This window comes from Convolutriloba macropyga, chromosome 3, assembly GCF_964194025.1.
Source record: "Convolutriloba macropyga chromosome 3, txConMacr16.3, whole genome shotgun sequence".
NCBI lineage: Eukaryota > Metazoa > Xenacoelomorpha > Acoela > Convolutidae > Convolutriloba > Convolutriloba macropyga.
In genome coordinates, this window is record NC_134470.1 from 19,922,962 (window position 1) to 19,942,025 (window position 19,064).

Below are 19,064 nucleotides of genomic sequence, written 5' to 3' on the forward strand. Positions count from 1 at the left end.
TTAAATTGGAGTGCGAAATTGATATATTAATAAATTTTCAGTTCTTTTAAAGCGAATTTTTTCACGTGCATCAATTGACTTCCGTTTTTACTTTTTCTTCTCCTGAGAGCAATTAGATCGATATGAGCGAGAAAACGGTGTTTGAACAAATTTTTGGTTTTTGAAGGCGATTTTTTTACGTGCGGCAATTTGACTTCTTTTTTCAGTTTTTCTTCTATTGATTACTTATTTAAAAGATATATAAGTATTCTAATTGCTCCTATTTCCAATTGCCTGAACACATGAACTGGTAGCTAAAGTTATTTTAGCTACGGCTTTAGAATTGGAAAAATTAAAGACAAAAAGATCGTGAACACCACTGCGAGTAACACAGGAAATTGTGAAAACACCTAAGTCACCCGGGAGATCATGTTATAACTCTTGCGATTAGCGCCCATGCTTTTGAGATGAAAAGCAATTAACTAATGATAGGTTCGGGTAGTATCAAAAACTTACAGATTCGCATATAAATTCAGCTTGTATTTGTGTAATAGCATTTTGCTTTTTAGCCAGAATCTCTTGTTCGCTGAGCTGTTTCACTTTGTCCAATTTGTTCACTTTGCTGCCCTGCTGCTGTTGTTGAGCAGTTTCCTCCAGCTCAATTCTTTTCATTCTCAGCATTACATCTTTCTTCCGTCTGCTCCATTCTTCCTCCAAACTCTAAATAAGGGAACTTTTGCACATCTACCTTCCATTGTCTGGACAAGTTTTACGTGGTTCAGTGTAACTATTACGACAGTTAAAAGTGATTTATAATGTTATTTTCGAGTCCAGGGGTAATTCTGGAGGAGTTCCATAAGCTTGTTTGAAACGCGAACTTGTCAGATTGAAATCAGGCACTGTTTATAGGAAAATCTGTGACTCTAGAATCTGGCACCGCAGAGATGCTGCATTTTAAAACATTCGCGCGAGTTTGTCAATTAATGTTCACAATTATAATAAAAAATGACTAACTGTTTGGAATTTGTTGAGCACAGTATCGAGTACATCCTTATCGATTCGTTCTTGTTTCCTAAGAGGAGAGAGAAGCAGACGCAGAATGTGTACTGCGCATTTGAACTTGTGAACTCTTGTTTCATTCAACAGGCGGGACAGACTCAATGCATCCTGAGCAATCAACTCTTTCTCCACCAAGTCACTAAAGAAAAATTGATCCTGATACATTTAATCGAAGGACATTAGTAAACAGCTATTATAGTTTTCATGCAAGTTTCTCACGAAATCTGCATTTCTTTTATTCCAAAATTCCAAAGAAGCTGCCTCACAACAGACCGTAAATTTTTAGTTGGATTCAGATCGTAACAAAACGTCGGCAATTCCAGTACCTGTTATTCCTTCTGTTGTAAACAAAATTAGCTGCTAATCTTTTATTCATGCGGAAAAAGATGATCTTGTGAAGAAATAGGGCTCTCGAATCCGTTACTCTATTGAAAAAACTTTCAATTAGATCTGCAAAGGGTAAAAGAACAAAGCAGCTTAACAATCTTATTTGTGTGAAAAAAACGAATGATTTTTCCTCTGAAATTTCAAATTTTTACGCCTTTTTCCATGCTTTATTGGAAATTAACTTGATGATCAAAAACAACGCTTTATGGGCAACAATTGTGTTTTACGTAGCTTTTTGGTACCTTAGTGTATTTTCAAAAGTTGTTTATTCACTCAACCGTTTGCTGGATTTTTTTATCCTAACACATTGAGCTTCTGAAGAAATTATTTAGACGACCTAAATTAAGTGAAGAGAAGAAAAAAGGTTGGCGGTTAAAATGTAACAAACATAAATAACATAGAGTATCACCCAGCTAAATATTCGACAATGTCTATCGCATAACAAGTACTATGAAGATGAAGCGTCCCGCAAAATCATTTAAGAACATACAAACCTTTCTTTCTGTTCGGTCTTAATAATTGATTTACAATGGTCTTCATGGACAAACGTGAAATGCCTTCTTCAAGACTACATATGGATTTTAAAAACTCTTCAAATACAGCCATATGGTTCAGACCTTGATTTGGTAGTTCAATATTGGAAATAATGCGTAAAGATGCCCGAGTCGAAAACAGAAGTTAATCTTGTAAGATCTTGCAAGATTCTTGCAAAGTTAATCTTATAAGATCTTACAAGACAGAGTTATTCTTGCAAGATCTTGCAAGACAGAGTTAATCTTGTAAGATTCTTGTAAGAATCTTGCAAGATTAACTACTTTTTTTGGAAGAATCGTGCCATTACGATAGGAAACAGCCAAAGCAAGCTAAAATGAGGAACTAATGGCATTTGAAAACACCACGGCAAGGTCTCGGGATAGGAAAGCAAAAAAACTCGGACATATAAGAAAAAGGTTTTTGATCTACATAAACAAGTCTAGTCCGGCTATAAAATGAACAAGGCGGCTCCTTAATGTGCTTTCGCACATGATGTTCCGACCCGAGCTCATCTACATTTTTGACTAAATTGTCAACCAAATGAAGAGATAACAAAAATAGATGTTTGAGTTTAAAGCAAACGTTACACAACTTATCTACTAATTGAATTACATAATGTCAATTATCATTACAACACCAACGTTATCTGACATTAAAGAGACTAAGAGACAAAAAAAACAAAAAACGAAATTAGCACAAACAAAAATTTCACGGCAAAAACGTAATATCTAATTTTAAAAGCACCTAGTAACAACGTAAAAGTGCAGTCAGGTAAAACCTTAACTACACAAGTTTACTTTTTTCTAGCAATACAGCAGATGGAAAATTTTCTTAATGAGACTGGGTAACAAGTCGACAAAAAGAACGAACAGTGAGGCGAAACCTAAAAAATTAATCAACATTTTTTACACCCAGAAATCTCAAAAATATTAAAAATCATTACCTTTTAACTAAATAATCCTTAATAAACTACTAAAAACTTTTTATAAAACCGAAAGGACTTGTCTTTTGTTAGACTAAGCCATAGAAGCGAACTAAAGAGAAACTCAAAAAATTACAATTGATTTGCGAAAATACAAACTATTGCTACCATTAAGGTAATTAGCTATCATCTGAATATTCTGTATTTTTAATTCAATTGTTCATTTCTACTGATTCAGCCGAAGGATTTAAACTGAGAGATTAAATAAGTTTACTTGCGCCACATTTGAAAACCATCGGGATCTGTTTTCACCCGATTGTTCTGAAAGAAGAGAAAAGAAACACAAAAATTGGCCAATCAATAAACGTTCAGAAAAACGCATATTGTCCAAAAAACGCATATAACAAAACAAACATTGTGACAAATAATATAAATATATAAGTTATCTCTTAAAATACAAGAAATTTGATGGGATCTCTCATTGATGAAAATAAGTTACAATTTGATGAAAAGAAAAACAAAAAATGAAAATGTTGAAAAAATAATTCAATATGATTATCATAAACTTTAAGACTATTTGCTATAAACTTACTGCTTCGGGTAACATCATTCATTCAATGCTCATTTAGAAGCCTATGAGAACTGTCAGCAAATTAGGGCTACCTAAATAACAAAAACAGCAACTTCAAGAAAAAATTGAGCGAGAGAAGTGTCGAAGACATTTAAAAAATGAACTTTTCACTAAAAACTCTTCTATTTTCAATTTTTAAGAGCAATGAAATTATTTATCAATATCATTTCAAAAACTCAACAAACATGAAAAAATACATTAGAACAACGAAATTTTCGAGAAAACACGTTTTATCAACCCAATTAATTTCATTAGCCTTCAACGCAAGCCAGTAAATACGCTAATTTATGACTCAACGGGACAATAAGTTTGTTTGACAATCATATTTCATCAATACGACCTGACAACAAGTTATTGACTATGAAAACGACAACAGAGACAGACCAAAACCAAAAAATCAGTAGAAAAGTGCCAGAAGAATGTGTCGAATCAATTCAAATTATAAGCTCTTCTCTGAAAACTTTATTTATGATCCGTTGAACTTTATACCTTTAACAATGGGGACCATCAACAATAGCACGATGTAGTAAGATTTCAAAAGGATCCAAAAATAAAATAAAGTACGCGAAAATTTTAAAAAAAATATGAAATTTCGTGGCATTGAAGTTTTAAAACTAATGGGTAGCAGATAAAATCGCTAACCAGATTAATTCTGGCTGCAGTGGAACGGCAAAAGATTCGGCTAGTACTTACATTGACCAACAGTTCAAGAAAAAAGTTATTTGATTTATATTAAAAAATATTAATAGTCAAATTAATATTGATTAATATACAAAAAAAAATTGAAAAATTATTTTTAACTCATAACAGCCATTAAAATCAAAATCTTTCAACGGAGCTCAATATCTACGCTCAGATATAACCCACCCGATGGGAGGAAAAGGATGTTTGTTACGCATAGATAATTGACATGACATCACAATAAGTCTTATGACTGTGAAAACAAAAACAAAAACAGCCAAAAACCAAAATTCGGTAAAAAAAAAGTGCGAGAAGAAAGTGTCGAAGCCAATTAAACCATTAGCTTTTCTCTGAAAACTTTATCTGTGGTCCACTGAGCGTCCTAAAGCCAATGGGATTAAAAGCCAACGGGATTAAAATAAAATTTGGATAATGTGTAATGTTTGGTTAATGTGATAAGAGTTCAAAAGTAATCAATAATAAAAAAATATCCAAAAAAAATTTTAAAAAAAAATTGAAATCTTGTGTCATTGAAGTCATATAAACAAAAGTTAGAAGCCAAAATTGCTAACCAGATTAAATTTGGTTGCAGTAGGAAGGAAGGAAGAGGGTGCTGTCATTCCTGGAATGACTTAGAGTTCACGATAATAAGTTTTTTTCTTTAATGTTAAAAAAAAATCGAAAAAATTTTTTTAAGTCTTAACAGCCATTAGCTGTCCCCTCAAAGCACTAGATATGTTCACTTAAGGCTCATTATGGAATATATTGCCCTGCTAGTCAATGAATTTATGCCATAGGACTCCAAAAAATAGTAAAATCTCAAAAAGAGTTTCAAAATTTCACTTAAAATTACGAAAACTCAGAATCGAAGCCAAAAAAAACGTGAGCAACTCCTTGAGCAACTCCTTGTCTCTAGGTCACTTAAAAAGCGAAAAAAGAGAAAATTTTCATCTAAAAAAGAGCTCTCAAAAAGAATTCAATTTTTTTTTATAGTGAACTTCCCAATGAGACCAGAACTCGTTTTTTTATCGCCTTTAGTCTATTAGGAACAAAAAATTGGTCCATTTTTTGGAGTGAATTTTATTTTTGAAATACTATTTTTATAGAAAATTTTTTAATTTGGAGAAAATTTACTCTAAAAGTAAACAAATATCGCGTGTTCACACAAAATGTCATTCCTCGATAACACCCCGAAAAAAACGGAAATCGATAAAATATTTTTAATTTTGAATTCTACGCTGGACCAGCTTTTTGATGATACCACTCACATTTCTCTACGACGAATATATCGATCGGCCAAAATTGGCTGAACAAAAAAAAACCCAATTGAGTATATAATTCCTCCCCCCCACAAGTAGGGTCGGAACAATAATCTCTTGACTTTACATAAACTTATGCATTAGCTTCATTCCTTAAAATTAACTTTCGTTCGTCTTTGCTAGGGTTAGGGTTAGGTTCCTAAACCTAATCAAATTTGTTTCTTTTCGGTTTGCTGTCAAGTATTGTAATGAAACATATATTCTAGACTTTTGGTTCCTCATGTTTGGTTGCGACTTCTTGTCAGATGTTTTTGGGAAAGAGTAACTCTCAGGTTTCTGGCGGTAGTTTTAATCATCAGCAAATATCATGCTTTTCTTGAGTTCTCAAGGTCATTGGGAACATGCTCCAAGAAGGGGGGCAGGGGGTTGAAGATCATCTTTATTGTCGTTTGATCCGATATCCTTGAACCTATATAATTGGAAATGAAAATACTGTAGGGGTAATAACATCAAAGAGGGGGATGTAGCTCATGTTGCCTAAGACCGGAGCAAAAAATTGAGTTAAAAAAACTACGGAGAAAAAACCCGTGCGAGGCCGGCGACCGGACGCACGAACGAGCCGTAAGCCGTTATTACTTTGGCAACTCGTACTTCACTGTCTCGTCCAGGGGATGTTTCCACAACTCTTCCAAGGGGCCAGATTCCTCTCGGCGTCAAGTCTTTGAGTACTCACACAACATCTCCAACTTTCAGAGGAGGCTGGTTGTTGTCTGTCCATTTACGTCTCTTGAGTAATGTCGGCAGGTACTCCTTAATCAAACGCCGCAACACGTGGTTCATCAACTGCTGCACGTGCTTGCAGTTCTTGAAACTAGCTGGCTGTTGGTCTCCAAAGTTTCCGGGTGGCAGGGAACTGTCAGGGCGTTGAATGAGGAAATGGTTAGGAGTGAGTGGTTCTTCGTTTTCAGGCTGATCAGCAACCTTTGTCAAGGGTCTGGAATTCAGGATTGCTGCGACTTCAACCATTATTGTCTCAAAGATGTCTAAGGAGACACGCTTAGATCTTAGAATGATTAAGATTGTCCTCTTGGCGCTCTGAATCAATCGCTCCCACACGCCACCAAAATGAGGGCCGTATGGTGGGTTAAATTTCCATGTGGTTTTGACTAAAGCTAGGGTTTTATAAATCTTGTCTTTGTCTAAAGCCTTAACCGGCTTCTTCAGCTCCTCGGAGGCGCCGACAAATGTTTTTCCGTTATCGCTGTACAATAAAATAGTTTGGCATCTTCGGCAGGTGAATCGTCGATATGCATTGAGGAAGGTGTCTGTATTTAAATCTGGAAATTTCTGGTTTCTAAATGAGGCATGTAAAAATAAGTCCATAATGTTTCTCGATTTTGCCTTGTTTGTCCTCAATATAAAACGGGCCAAAAAAGTCCAGTCCTGTGTTGGCAAACGGAAATTTGGTTTCTTCTGTGGGGAAGCGGAATGCAGGAAGTGGGGCCATTATTGGTTGTATATTTTAAGTGTCAAAACGGCGACACAGAAAACATCGGTATTTTATTGAAAATAGTGTTTTTCGAAGTCCAATGACGTAGTAGCGTTGTTGCACGAATGCTTTGACCAGTTCTGTTGCTTGATGAAAACAAATTCTGTGCGCATGTTCAAGGTATAGTCTCGCAATCTTTTCCTTTGCGTCCAAGGTTATTGAACCATTTTCGATCTCCAATTCTGTTGGGGCAAATAGGAGACGGCCACTAGATCGTACGAGTCCATTTTGGTCAATTATTGGATTTAAGTTTCTCAATTTGCACTTGGCGGCAAAATTTTTTCTTCTTTTTAATGCGTTGATTATTGAAGAGAAAGCATTGTTTTGAGACAACTTTAGCAGAAAATTTTGAGATAAACAAACATCATCTTTAGTGTACTGACATTCGTTGGAACGATTCTTTTTAGCTCTGTAAATTAAATTGAAAACAGTTGCGAGGGTTAAAAGTAGCTTATTCCATGTTGAAAAGCGGTTCGGGTCTATAACAGGTGTGATTGCTGATTTTTTATTTCTGGCTACGGCACCTACGGTTGAAATCTTTTTCATATCTTTCCAAGAACTTTCAATGTTTTGCAAAAATTGTGGTGCTGTGAGCCATTTCGGGGGGATTTCTGATGGCTCAAGGCCACGCGTTCCATGGTCGGCTGGATCAAAATTAGTTGGGACATGATTCCACTCATCAGTTTTAGTTGTTTTCTTAATTTCTTCGAGTAGATTTGAGACGAAAACGTTTTGTTTCTTTCTTGAACTGATCCAATCTAAGACAACACGACTATCAGTCCACAAGTAGACTTTTTCAAATTTTAATGTCATTTCGGTTTCTGTCAATGTGCGGAGGCGTGTACCTAAAACGGCTGCTTCGAGTTCTAATTTTGGCACACTAATTTGTTTTATTGGTGCAACTTTGCATTTTCTAAGCAGAAAAAATGTTTGAAAGATTTCGTCCTGTTTTTGGGTGCGAATGTAAGCAACTGCTGACAATGCAACGGTTGAGACGTCAACAAAGACATGGAGCTGGTGATTATTTTCCTGATTCGTTGAGGAGTTCAACCATCTGGGGATTTCGATATCAGGCATTGCAAAGTAACTATCGAGCACTTTTTGTAGGTTGAAATTAAGTTCTGCGGGAAGTGGTTCATCCCACTTCTTGCCTAGCTTCCAGACTTGTTGTAAAAGCATTTTGATTCTAATTGTGAGCGGGACAAAATTCCTAGGGGAACGAAAATTGTTGATACTAAACTGAACATTTTCCTTTGTGTATACTCACTTGCATTTCGGGGAAATTGTTCTAATGTCTTCATTAGAAAACAGTCAGTTCTGGTATTCCATTTCTGACCGAGGACTCTACTGATCTCTTTCAGTTCATCTCGACCTTCTTGCTCAATGAACCTTAGAGCTTCATGTTTGTTTGACACAAATTTTGTCAAGCGAAAGCCACCTTTATGAAGGCTATCTTTAGTCTGGTTAATTGTTTCAATTGCTTCTTCTACAGACGGCAGAGAATGGATATAGTCGTCCATATAAAAATGGTTCTTTATTTTATTAACTGCTCTTGGAAATTCAATTGCATTATCTTTTGCGCAACGGTTCAGAACGAAAATTGCACAAAATGGGGAGCAGGTTGCTCCAAAAAATGATCTGGTGAACTGGTATTGGTTAACCATCTCTTCATTGGACCAGAGGAAGCGTAATGTAGATTGGTCCTCATGCCTTATTGCTATCTGCATGAACATGCCTTCGATATCAGAGAGAATGGCAACTGGGTTTTCATGAAATCTCAGAAGAATTTCTACCAAGTTGTGCAGCAAATCTGGTCCTGTGATCAAATTGGAGTTCAAAGATTGTCCTCTAAACTTGGCCGCAGCATTTGCTACTCTGCGCACTTTTCCGGGCTTGGTTGGATTAACCACCGGGTGATGAGGCAAATACCAAATTTTCTCGGGTTCTGGCTGCTGCGTTTCAACTGGCTTGACATTAAATTTTTGAAGATGTGTTGTGAGAGTTTGCTAATACAACTCTTTCAATTGGAGGTCATTACTGAGTCGCTTCTGAAGACTTTTCAGCTGGCTGAGAGCTGCAAAAAAATTATTTTCAATTCTCAATGGTTTTTTCCAAGGCAGTCCAATTTCGTACCTCTCACCATTGTAGCTGATTGTTTTGTTCAATATATCAAGGGCTTCCTTGTCAATGGGATTTTTAGATTCACGCTCGGGTTGAGTTCTTTCGGCTTCAATTTTCCAGAATTGCTCAAGCAATTCATCAAGAGGCTGGTCGTCGGAGCTCCTTCGTGATACGTGGTACCCGTACTGTTTCTGCTGGTGAGATCGTTGTTTGGGTTGCTTTTCCACTCTTTCATACTCTCCAGCTAGGGTCCATCCAAGCATCGTCTTTACACCGAAAGGCTGGTTTTTAGTTGCCGGGATGACTTCAACTGAATGTGTGAAAGCAAAAGTGTTTATTCCCAAAAGTGCACCAATTTTGCCTTCAGCTATTTCTGGGAAGTGAATGTGACGCAATTCGTTGAATGCATCGCAAAGCTGGTTGAGTTCAAATGTATTAGCTGGTGCTACATTTAAACAAGGAGTGCTATAAGTTGTTTTAATTTAAAACTTTTGATCCAAATTTTCGTAAGGTGCAACTGTCACTTGTTCTGAAGTTTTTGAAAGTGGCATATCATGCTCTGTGTTAAGATACTGAAGCGTAGTGGCTTCTTGATCTTCGCATGGAAGGGCAAGGAAGTCTGTGATTTTGTCAAGTATGAGAGTAAATTGGCTTCCGGGATCGATCAGAGCGTACGTATCGAAAACTTTCTTGCCGTTTAGAAAAGATACTGGGATAAGTTGAAGTTGTTCGAACCATTCTTTTGGTGTAGACTGTAGATGATTCACGCTAAAATTTTGGTTGGCATTGTTCAAATTAGCGCGCTAAAATTGAATCTGATTTTTGTTTGCAGAAGACTGTCCGTAGCGGCTCTTTTGTGATTTGGATGAGACGCTTGCGTTGTTGTTACTTCCTGGTTCACATTGCTGTTTGACTGACTGATTTTCTTGGTTGGTAACATTTGTACCTGTGGAATTGCTGGTGGCAAAAGCAGCTGGCGGACGCTTGCTAATTTTAGCGGGGTCATGCAGTGTTGTGTGGTGGTATCCGTTGCATGTTTGGCAGCGTGTTTTTGATGGGCAATTTTGCTTCTCATGTTTATTGCTCAAACAGTTCGACCAAAGATTGCTCTTTCTTACAATGTGAAATCGCTGGTTTGGGCTGCATTTTTGGTAATCGGGACAAGTTGTTTAGGGGTGGAAAGGGAGGGGCGCTAGGCGGTTTCGGAGTACCGCTACTGCTTATTGTTGTTGACTGATTTCGATTAGTCGGCTGCGCTGGAAAGCCTGAACTTTGGGTACTTAAATTTCGTTCGTGACTATCGCTGTTGTTCATGTTTCCATAGCTATTAAAGTTGTTTCTACGAAGGTTATTTTGCTGGAATTTTTCTGGAAGGTTTATCTTATCGTACACATGTGCTTGAACTTCTAACCATTTCTGAAATTCAACTAAAGTAGCTGGTGTTTCGATTGATGTAACGGTGTACTCTGTCCATTTGAGGAGGATGTTATGCGGGACTTTTTCTTTAGCTTTCTTCATAAGTGTTGAGCTCTGTAGGTCTGCTGTGTATCCCAGGTATTGGAAAGCTTGCACTAAACGTTTCAAGAACAAAGCAAAGGCTACAAAGTTTTGCTTGTTATAGTCATTAGTTGATTTCCAGTTTTCCAATTGATATATGAAGGCATTCACCACTATTGTAGGATCACCAAAATATGACATGAGTTCGTTTAAAGCTGTGCTATAATAAGCAGGATCACACGAATACGCTTGGATGACATCTTTTGCTTTTCCAGTAACTGCATTTTGCAGGTAGGTGACACGATGTGTGTCAGTAATACTGGTGTTGTTATGTACGAGGCAAAAAAAGTTATTTATCCATTCGTGATACTTCAATGGGTTGCCATTAAAGTTTTGAATTGTATTTTTGAATTTTGGTGACTTTATTTATTGTGTACTCGTTGGATTCTGCCAATATGGAGCTGTGTTTGAGGTCCACGGTAAAGAATTGATTTCAAATGAAGGGTGTCTGAACCTTTCATTTGATATTAGATGTAATACGCTGGAAAAGTGATGTGAATGTGGTAATTGTGACTCGGGATTTTGCTCTACTGAAGGCAGTGCTGGTGGAGGAAACGTTGACATTGAATGAGCAATGAGAACACTTTCAGTTTTTGTTTTTGAACAGGCGGTTTGTTGACCACAGAATAGGTTGAGAGGCTCAATGCCTACGGTTTTGACTTGTGACTGTGGCTGGAATTGAGTAAAGTTTCCTGGTAAACTTTTATTCTCTGTGTTTTTCAATTCCTGTCCATTATGCAATGGTAAAGAAAATATGTTAGAAGTTTGAAAATTGTTTGCGTTTTGGCAGGAATTTTCAGAGAACTGATTAAAGTTTGTCATTGTGTTACTCAGTTTAATTGGTTGTTTTGTCTGTTGCGGATCAAAATCTGGGTTCTGTGCGTTTTCTTGAACTGAGATTCATCACGCGGGAATTATGTGTTCCTTGGTAATTGGAACAACCCATGCTCTTTGGTTCAAACGTTTGCGTCTGAAACCGTTCCTCGGCGATATCTCGAGAAAATTCAGATAGCATGTTTTTTGACTGAAATTGATTATTAAAGTTTTCCCGAGGAAAATGGTTTTGAAATTTATTTTGCGTGCTTACAAAATTAAGCGGCTGGACTGAATCATTGTCTGCTTTAAGCTGCTGCTGGTTGCCTGTAAAATTATCAACAGCAGATAACGTTGTATCACTGAGAGCAAAACGATCGTGAGTTTTTGCGACGGTCGTTTCAGGTTTCGCAAAATTTTTATCCGAGTATTTTTCTTCTGTTTTGGATTCCAATGTGTTATTGATGTTAATTGGACTGAATAAACTTGCTGTACTCATTCCCATAGAAAGCGGATTCTCATTGTTGCCTTTTAAAAATTTTGACAACATTGGTTTGGTCGTGTGGCATTCGGACAAAAACAGTGATGGTTTCTCCGGTCTCGGTGGTAAAAGTGGTGTTTTGTTGGAGAATGATGACGTTCTGGGTTGCTTGCTTCTGGAATCTGGTTCATTGATGGTGAGCATCTCCGTGAGGTTGGATATCTGGCAGTCGTTGTTTTACTGAAATCATCGCGTATCCTAGTTGAAGATTGGCTGAGTAGTCAATCGTCATCTAAACTATCAATTTCGTGTTCAAATATCTCGAGACGTGACAAAAGGTTTTAATATCATTCCATGACAGATGAAGTGCTGAGTTCGGACTTTCCTTTAACACGGCATCAAGTGTTGTTTTCAGCTCGTCAGCATTTGCTTTTGCTCTATTGATGAGCAGGGTGAGTGATCTGAAACGCTTTCTCTGATCGATTGCAGTTTGTAAGAGGTCCAGCTTGCTTTTCAAAATCAGCTCTGCAATTTTGAATTTGTTTAACGCGTAGTGACAACTTCGACTGTTCCTCTTTGTCATCTTGCTCTTGTTGGTCTTTTTCGTACTAACAGTTAAAAACGGCTTCGATACCGGAGCGACGCAAATTTCAAAGCTGAAAAACAATGTTTATGACGCTGTGAGGCTAATCAGCCCCAGGTTTTTTTTTTGTTGTTGAAAATTACGACGCAAATAGAATCCTAAAGTTTTTTTGTGCTAAATCTAGCTAGTTTTATCTAAACAAAAAAAATAACCCTGTCCGCGCGCTTGTTTCGTTATTTCAATAAACACGACCAAATAATTGCTACAATTTGGGGAAATCAAGATTTTCTTATGAATAGAATAAGTGTATGGCTCTTGAATAGTTTTTGTTACAATCTTTTACAAGGAGAAACCATTTTTGAAAAAGGAACAAAAAAATGCTTAGAGGTTGCTACTGCTTAGACCCTGTGTCGAAAAAGTTTAAAATTTTTGTTTTTTTTATTGCGGTGCAAATAGGCAACGTGAGCTACAGACAAGCAGACAAGACAACTCGTTTTGTAGAAGAGAAAGACAGAAAGAAAGAGACGTTTGAGTTTTGCAACTCAAAGGGATTATTCGAGTGAGCAAACTTAAGAGGGGAGTTGTTTCGAGCTTTTGATTTTCTTGCTTTTGAGCTAAAGAAAAGAGTTTTTAATTTTCTTTTTTTTTTCGTTTTTCTTGAGAAGCTGTTTTCAGTGCATACTAACCCATTAACTAGGCGCGCGGCTAGTGGTATACACAAATTGAAAAAAAAATGTGATTGTTTGGTCTCTTAGGAATACATACTACCCCATTAACTAGGCTCGCGGCTAGCAGTATGCAATTTTTTTTGTGAAAGAAGCAATTTCGCAAATGTTCTGTTGCCTCTTTACTAAATGCAAAATCGAAATGCTAAAATTAAAGCTTGTTTTAAACCAAAGGGAGCTCAATGAATAGGTTTTCTAAGATCTACTAATTGTTTATCTCAAAACGTCAGGAAAACATTTTTTTGAATTTTTAAAGTCAAAGATGCAATTTTGCTAAATTCAAGCTGCTTCTTTACTAAAACGCAAAATTGATAAGATAACTTTAAAGCTTGTATTATGGCAAACTGAAGGGGCTCATTTAATGGGTTTTGATGGATTTAGTAATTTTATCTATCGAAATGTCAATAAAACGTTTTTTGAATTTTCAAAGTTAAAGATGGAATTTTGCCAAATTTTAGTTGCCTCTTTGTTAAAATGCGAAACCCATAAACTAATTTTGAAACTTGTATTATAACAGACTGAGGGAGCCCAATCAATAGGTCTTCTTGGATCTACTAAGTTTTTATATCATAACGTATGGAAAACGTTTTTTGAATTTTTAAAGTCAAAGATGAAGTTTTTTTGGCAAATTCTAGTTGCCTCTTTGTTAAAATGCAAAACCCATAAACTAACTTTAAAACTTGTATGATAGCAAACTGAGGGGGCCAAATCAAAAGTTTTTCTTGGATCTACTAATTGTTTATATCATGACGTCAAGAAAACGTTTTTTGAATTTTTAAAGTCAAAGACGAAATTTTTTGGCAAATTCTAGTTGCCTCTTTGTTAAAATGCAAAATCCATAAACTAACTTTAATACTGGTATAATAACAAACTGAAGGGGCCCAATCAATAGGTTTTCTTGGAATTATTAAAAAGTTTTCATTAAAAGGTTGGAATAACGTTTTTTGATTTTTGGCGCTCAAAAAAGCACTTTTGCAAATTTTTCGTTTTTTGAGCAAAAATTTTACATAAACAACTAGACTTTAAAAAAGTCAATTTAAGGTCCAACTGAGGTGTTGTATTCAACTACTAATTTTACTGTTATGTAGATTTTTTGCGACAAATTCAGAAAAATGTTTTTGAATTTTTCTGATGCAAAAAACGCTATATCGTTTTTTCGTACAATCTGTGTGTTTTTTGCTGCTAAATGCTGACATGTGGTTTCTCATGGCTATTTTTTTCATAAAGCATCGACAAAAGCTCGTTGGGGGATAATTTTCATGTTTTTGAGATTTTTGTCGCAAAAAAAAATTGAAGTTTTTTTCGGATACGTCTAACCGGGAAAGGGACTTCTGAGGTGACGTCTGGGACCTCGGGCTATCATCTCTTGGTGACGTCTGCAACCAAAAAAACTCAGGACTTCTTGATCGGGTGACGTCTGGAACCCTTGAAAAAAAATCTCCTCGTGTTTGGTGACGTCTGAGACCGAAAAAAATCGTCTTGGGGGCTTTTCTTGATGTTTTGAAGACGTATCTTATCTTTTCTTCTGAACTTTTTGGTGACTTCTTGCTGCGCAGGCTGGGTAGGTTTCTCAGACTCCTGGTTGGCTTCTCTAGAGCTTAGTTTGATTCTCTAGAACTGCTAATGCGAGCTGTTTCTGCTTGCAGGTGTAGGTTCAGCACTGTTAATTGTCTTGGGTTGGGGGGGGGGGGGGGGGGGGGTTGAGTGATGTCACCCTCTTTGTTTTTTTAAAAAATCAGTTTCAGAAGGTAGACGATTGGTTCTTAATCACGGAAGTAGGTCTCCATTTTATGTAATGAAACATATATTCTAGACTTTTGGTTGCTCATATTTGGTTGCGACTTCTTGTCAGATGTTTTTGGGAAAGAGTACCTCTCAGGTTTTTGGCGGTAGTTTTAATCATCAGCAAATGTCATGCTTTTCTTGAGCTCCCAAGGTCATTGGGAACAAGTTTAAGTCATTGCTGAAAAAGATTTGTTTTTCACGTTTTACGCTTGAGTAAGTTTAAGGCGCTTGTTAACCAATTGCAGCCCACAAACAAAATGAACAGCCTTTTTCATAGGCTCAAACCAAGAGCTTGGGTACATTCGCTCTCTGTTTTTATTTTCGCCTCATCACACTTTCTAGAAAAAGAAATTTGAGCGCACAAATGAAAGCTCATATGGACACTTCCGTTTGAGAAGAACTTGGAAAATTCTAGTTTCTGGCTTGCACCGCAAACTGGGTATTAGTCGTATACTCTACAAAACTCTACCATGGCTGCCGATTCGTGTGAGGTGGCAGAAATACGAAAAATGAGTTCCAAGAAAATATACCATGATCTGATATTCTAAACAGGAAATAAGCTAACTCGAATATGCGAGAATTCAATTGTTCATATTGTTTGAAATCCCTTTTTTCTTCTAATCAAAAAATAGTTGAAAGAACGTTGCAGAAGCTTTCCAAATAGGTTTATGAATGGAAGTAGCGGGCTCGTGATTAGAACTAGACTGCTTAGGGCTTGAGAATTGAACTGGCTTTGTGTCCACTGGCATGAATGAGTCACACATTTGAATTTCGCTAAATATACCTTATTAGATTACAAAACAATAAGGCATTTTATGCTAATTTGTGCTTCTGATAATTTTATGAAACGGGGTAAAATATTTGGTATATTTTAGGTATTTCTGCAAATTAGGTATTTTGGCATTGGCCTTTTTTGGTCAGGACATCGGAGTTCTAATAGGAAAGTAGTCAGGACTGCCAAGTTTTGGTAAGAATTGGCAGTTTGTCACTAAACTCAAAAATAAATTCGAAAATTCACTTTAGGGATCTATTCATTCTACCAGCTTGGCTGTTACTAACATTTGATGGTTGACAAGAGCGTGGGCTAGTGAAGAAGAAGTGTGATGTTTGATTGATTGGGGCATGAACACTTTCAAGTCACTCGTCAGCTGTCCAATTATACCTTCTGGTATGTTCAGCTCTTGTTCCACTTCCTCTTTCACCCTCTCCTCCCACTTGGCCTATGTTTAGTAGGCAGACTGGTTATAATTCTCAAAATAACCTACTGCAGGGTTAAAATATTTTACTTTTCATTATATATTGTTGCGAGTAATAACGCGTGTATGTTTAAACATGTTTTTTCTTTTTGCAGAACTGTCAATTGAATGTTGAGACCAAGCTTTTTCAGTTTTTCCGGCTCTTATCGTCATTTTGTGAGAAAATTAGCGGTTTTTTCCCTGTTCATTTTCGAAATCAATGTGAGATGCGCTGATAAGATATTTTACAAGATATAAAAGTTGACTGCACATCAGAAAAATGTGATCGGATTTAAGCTCTTCTGATTTTTCAGGCATGCAGGAAACAATATGATCAGACTATGGCAATAGAAAGAATGCAGAATTCAAATATCATGATTCAGCGCTGATTTACTCAAGTACTATGATCCGAGTGAACAATTCTTTGTTATGAAAGGCATTAGACGAATAACTGGAGTTGTTTTAAGATCAAGTTTAACATATGATGACCAAGCTCTTATCATATCTTACGTGATCTTCCGGTCAGGATCTATTATGGTTTATTATTTGAATAGACATATTTTTTTGGCGTAAGATGTGATAAAATCTTATCTAATAAAAACTTTGAGTGAGCGTACTATCAATGAACAGATATAACACCATACAAATCTCTTGCATCGCTGGGGCCGTTGAAGGGTCGTATTCTTACCTTGGCTAATCTTAATTGCAACTCAGTTGCTTCTACTGGTTCTTCTTGCAGTTTTCGTTCCAGTTTCTCCAGATACTCCTCATTGATATCTTCCTCGTCATCGGAAGAGGACACGTTGTCACTGGAACTGGTGGAGGACACAGAACTGCTCTCATGTTCATTCTGTTTGTAAACTAGTCGCGCCTAGAGCATAATCGCCATGGTCAATGACACGATTGGTCTAGCAAAAGAAGCGACAGAAAAAGCAATCATGATTTTTTAAGCCACATTTGTACTGACATATTAAGAAAATATGCAAAGAATGTCTACGCGAAGCCGATATTTTTAAGCCAATAATTTCTGCCATTTGGAGAAGAAAAAAATCTCAACAGCAAACTTTTATTTTTTTGAAGATATTTTAAATGCCTTCAAAAAAATAACAAAAACTGAACACCTATATCCTAATGTCCTTGTGCTTGTTTTTGATTTATTTATTAGTTTTGATAAAAAATAAAGCTTCTTCAATGTTGCACTGAAGTAAAAAAAAAGACGAAGACTTGATTTAAAACATCTCAGTTGACAAACAAATCTAAGAGTTGCTTGGCGCAGCGGCGTAGTTAGTTTGCTTGAAGCGTGAATCTGTTTAGCATCATTGACAACGTTTGGCGTTAATAAAGGCGTTGTGTGAAGGCTGAGCTTCGGAAATAGGCAAATCATCTCAAAGTCAAATCGAGCAGTGAAGATAGAATAGCATGACGAGCAAAATTTAATGCTATAATATATCGAAAACAAAGTGATTTTGTCAACAATTACATGTTGTAATGTTATTAGTGCGTGATTATCATACATGAAGTGAACCCGAAACTCAAACTCGAATTACTTCACTCCTATCATTACCAAGTATTCTTTTAGTACGAAATCAAATCTACTATTTGGTTTTGTACTTCAATTATTCGAGAATATTAATCTTTTGTTTTTACGAATTGATCCCATATGGAGTACTAGATACCGACTTTGATATGCCGTTTTGATTAAAATTTGCTATAATCATATCAGCAGAGAGCGCTAGGCACAGTATAGGACATCCTAAAACCCGAACTCAATGTATTCAGAGAATTTGTTGACATAATTATCTTCATAACAATCAAAAGTTCAAAATTTACAAGTAAGGCCGTGTAAATAGTGATTAAAAAACTATCAAAACTCAATTGAAACTCTTTAATTTTTTCTTATGAAACTGACATAAATTGCGTATTGAACATAACTCCTTTAGCGACTAAAATTAAGTGTTGTCTTATCTTGTTAGTTTTTGTGCAGTTTAAGTAAATTTTGAGTTGTGAAAATAGAAGTAACTTTGATATCATCAAACTTTTTGATAGGTACAAATCTCCTAAATTAAAGAGATTTTGTACAAATTACAACGTCAGTTTCTACTGTTGGCTTCAAGGAAGCCTAATCTAGTTCGAACTTGTTGTTTTTGAAAACAATGGAGTCTTGCTAAATTGGAAGTTAGGAAATTATTTTTTTATTCAGTTGCAGCATATTGTAAGACCGCCTGTTTAACCACTGCTAGTTGTAACAGAATAAAACGTTGCATAGGTATTTATTTACTTAATTTATGGAGCTACAATTTTTCGGAAGGAACGGGAGTTCCAAAATTCGGTTTCTATGTTGAATTGATAATATAAACTCAAGCAAAACAGGGTTGTATCAATTTGAATTGTTTTGATTCTGATCGAAGCAGCTTTTTGAACAGCCAAGCTGATCGATTAGTTATTTGGACTAAGTGTGAATCAAATATTGCTACGGTAATCTACAGTATAGCGTTTAATACAGTTCACAAAAACGTGACATCCGGGAAAATTTGAAGCCGCTGAAATGAACTGGGTGGTGTAAAGTTTTCCTTGTCATTGATAGAAGAGCTGCCGTCACAAAATAATCCGAGAACTTTAATTTTTTTTCGAAGGGTTTATTGTTTAAATGAGCAATCAATCAAAATTAAACCATGTTTTTTTCTTTTTGATATTTGTTGACCTGATTACGGGTAATTTTTTTCACCAAGTTACCCGTTACCTTATTTTTCTCATTCCTTTTAC

At 36.2% G+C, this 19,064-nt stretch overlaps 1 protein-coding gene across 1 annotated transcript in view; it reads right to left on the minus strand.

Annotated features, from left to right (window-relative positions):
- LOC142336039 (uncharacterized) overlaps window positions 1-19,064 on the minus strand; it is a 64,939-nt gene that overhangs the window by 43,209 nt on the left and 2,666 nt on the right. Inside the window, exons 3-6 of the mRNA XM_075384531.1 lie at window positions 16,990-17,172; window positions 16,126-16,286; window positions 994-1,177; window positions 496-699 (exon numbers count right to left, since the gene is read on the minus strand). Coding sequence (XP_075240646.1) covers window positions 496-699; window positions 994-1,177; window positions 16,126-16,286; window positions 16,990-17,172 — 732 coding nt within the window. The remainder of the gene's footprint in view (window positions 1-495; window positions 700-993; window positions 1,178-16,125; window positions 16,287-16,989; window positions 17,173-19,064) is intronic.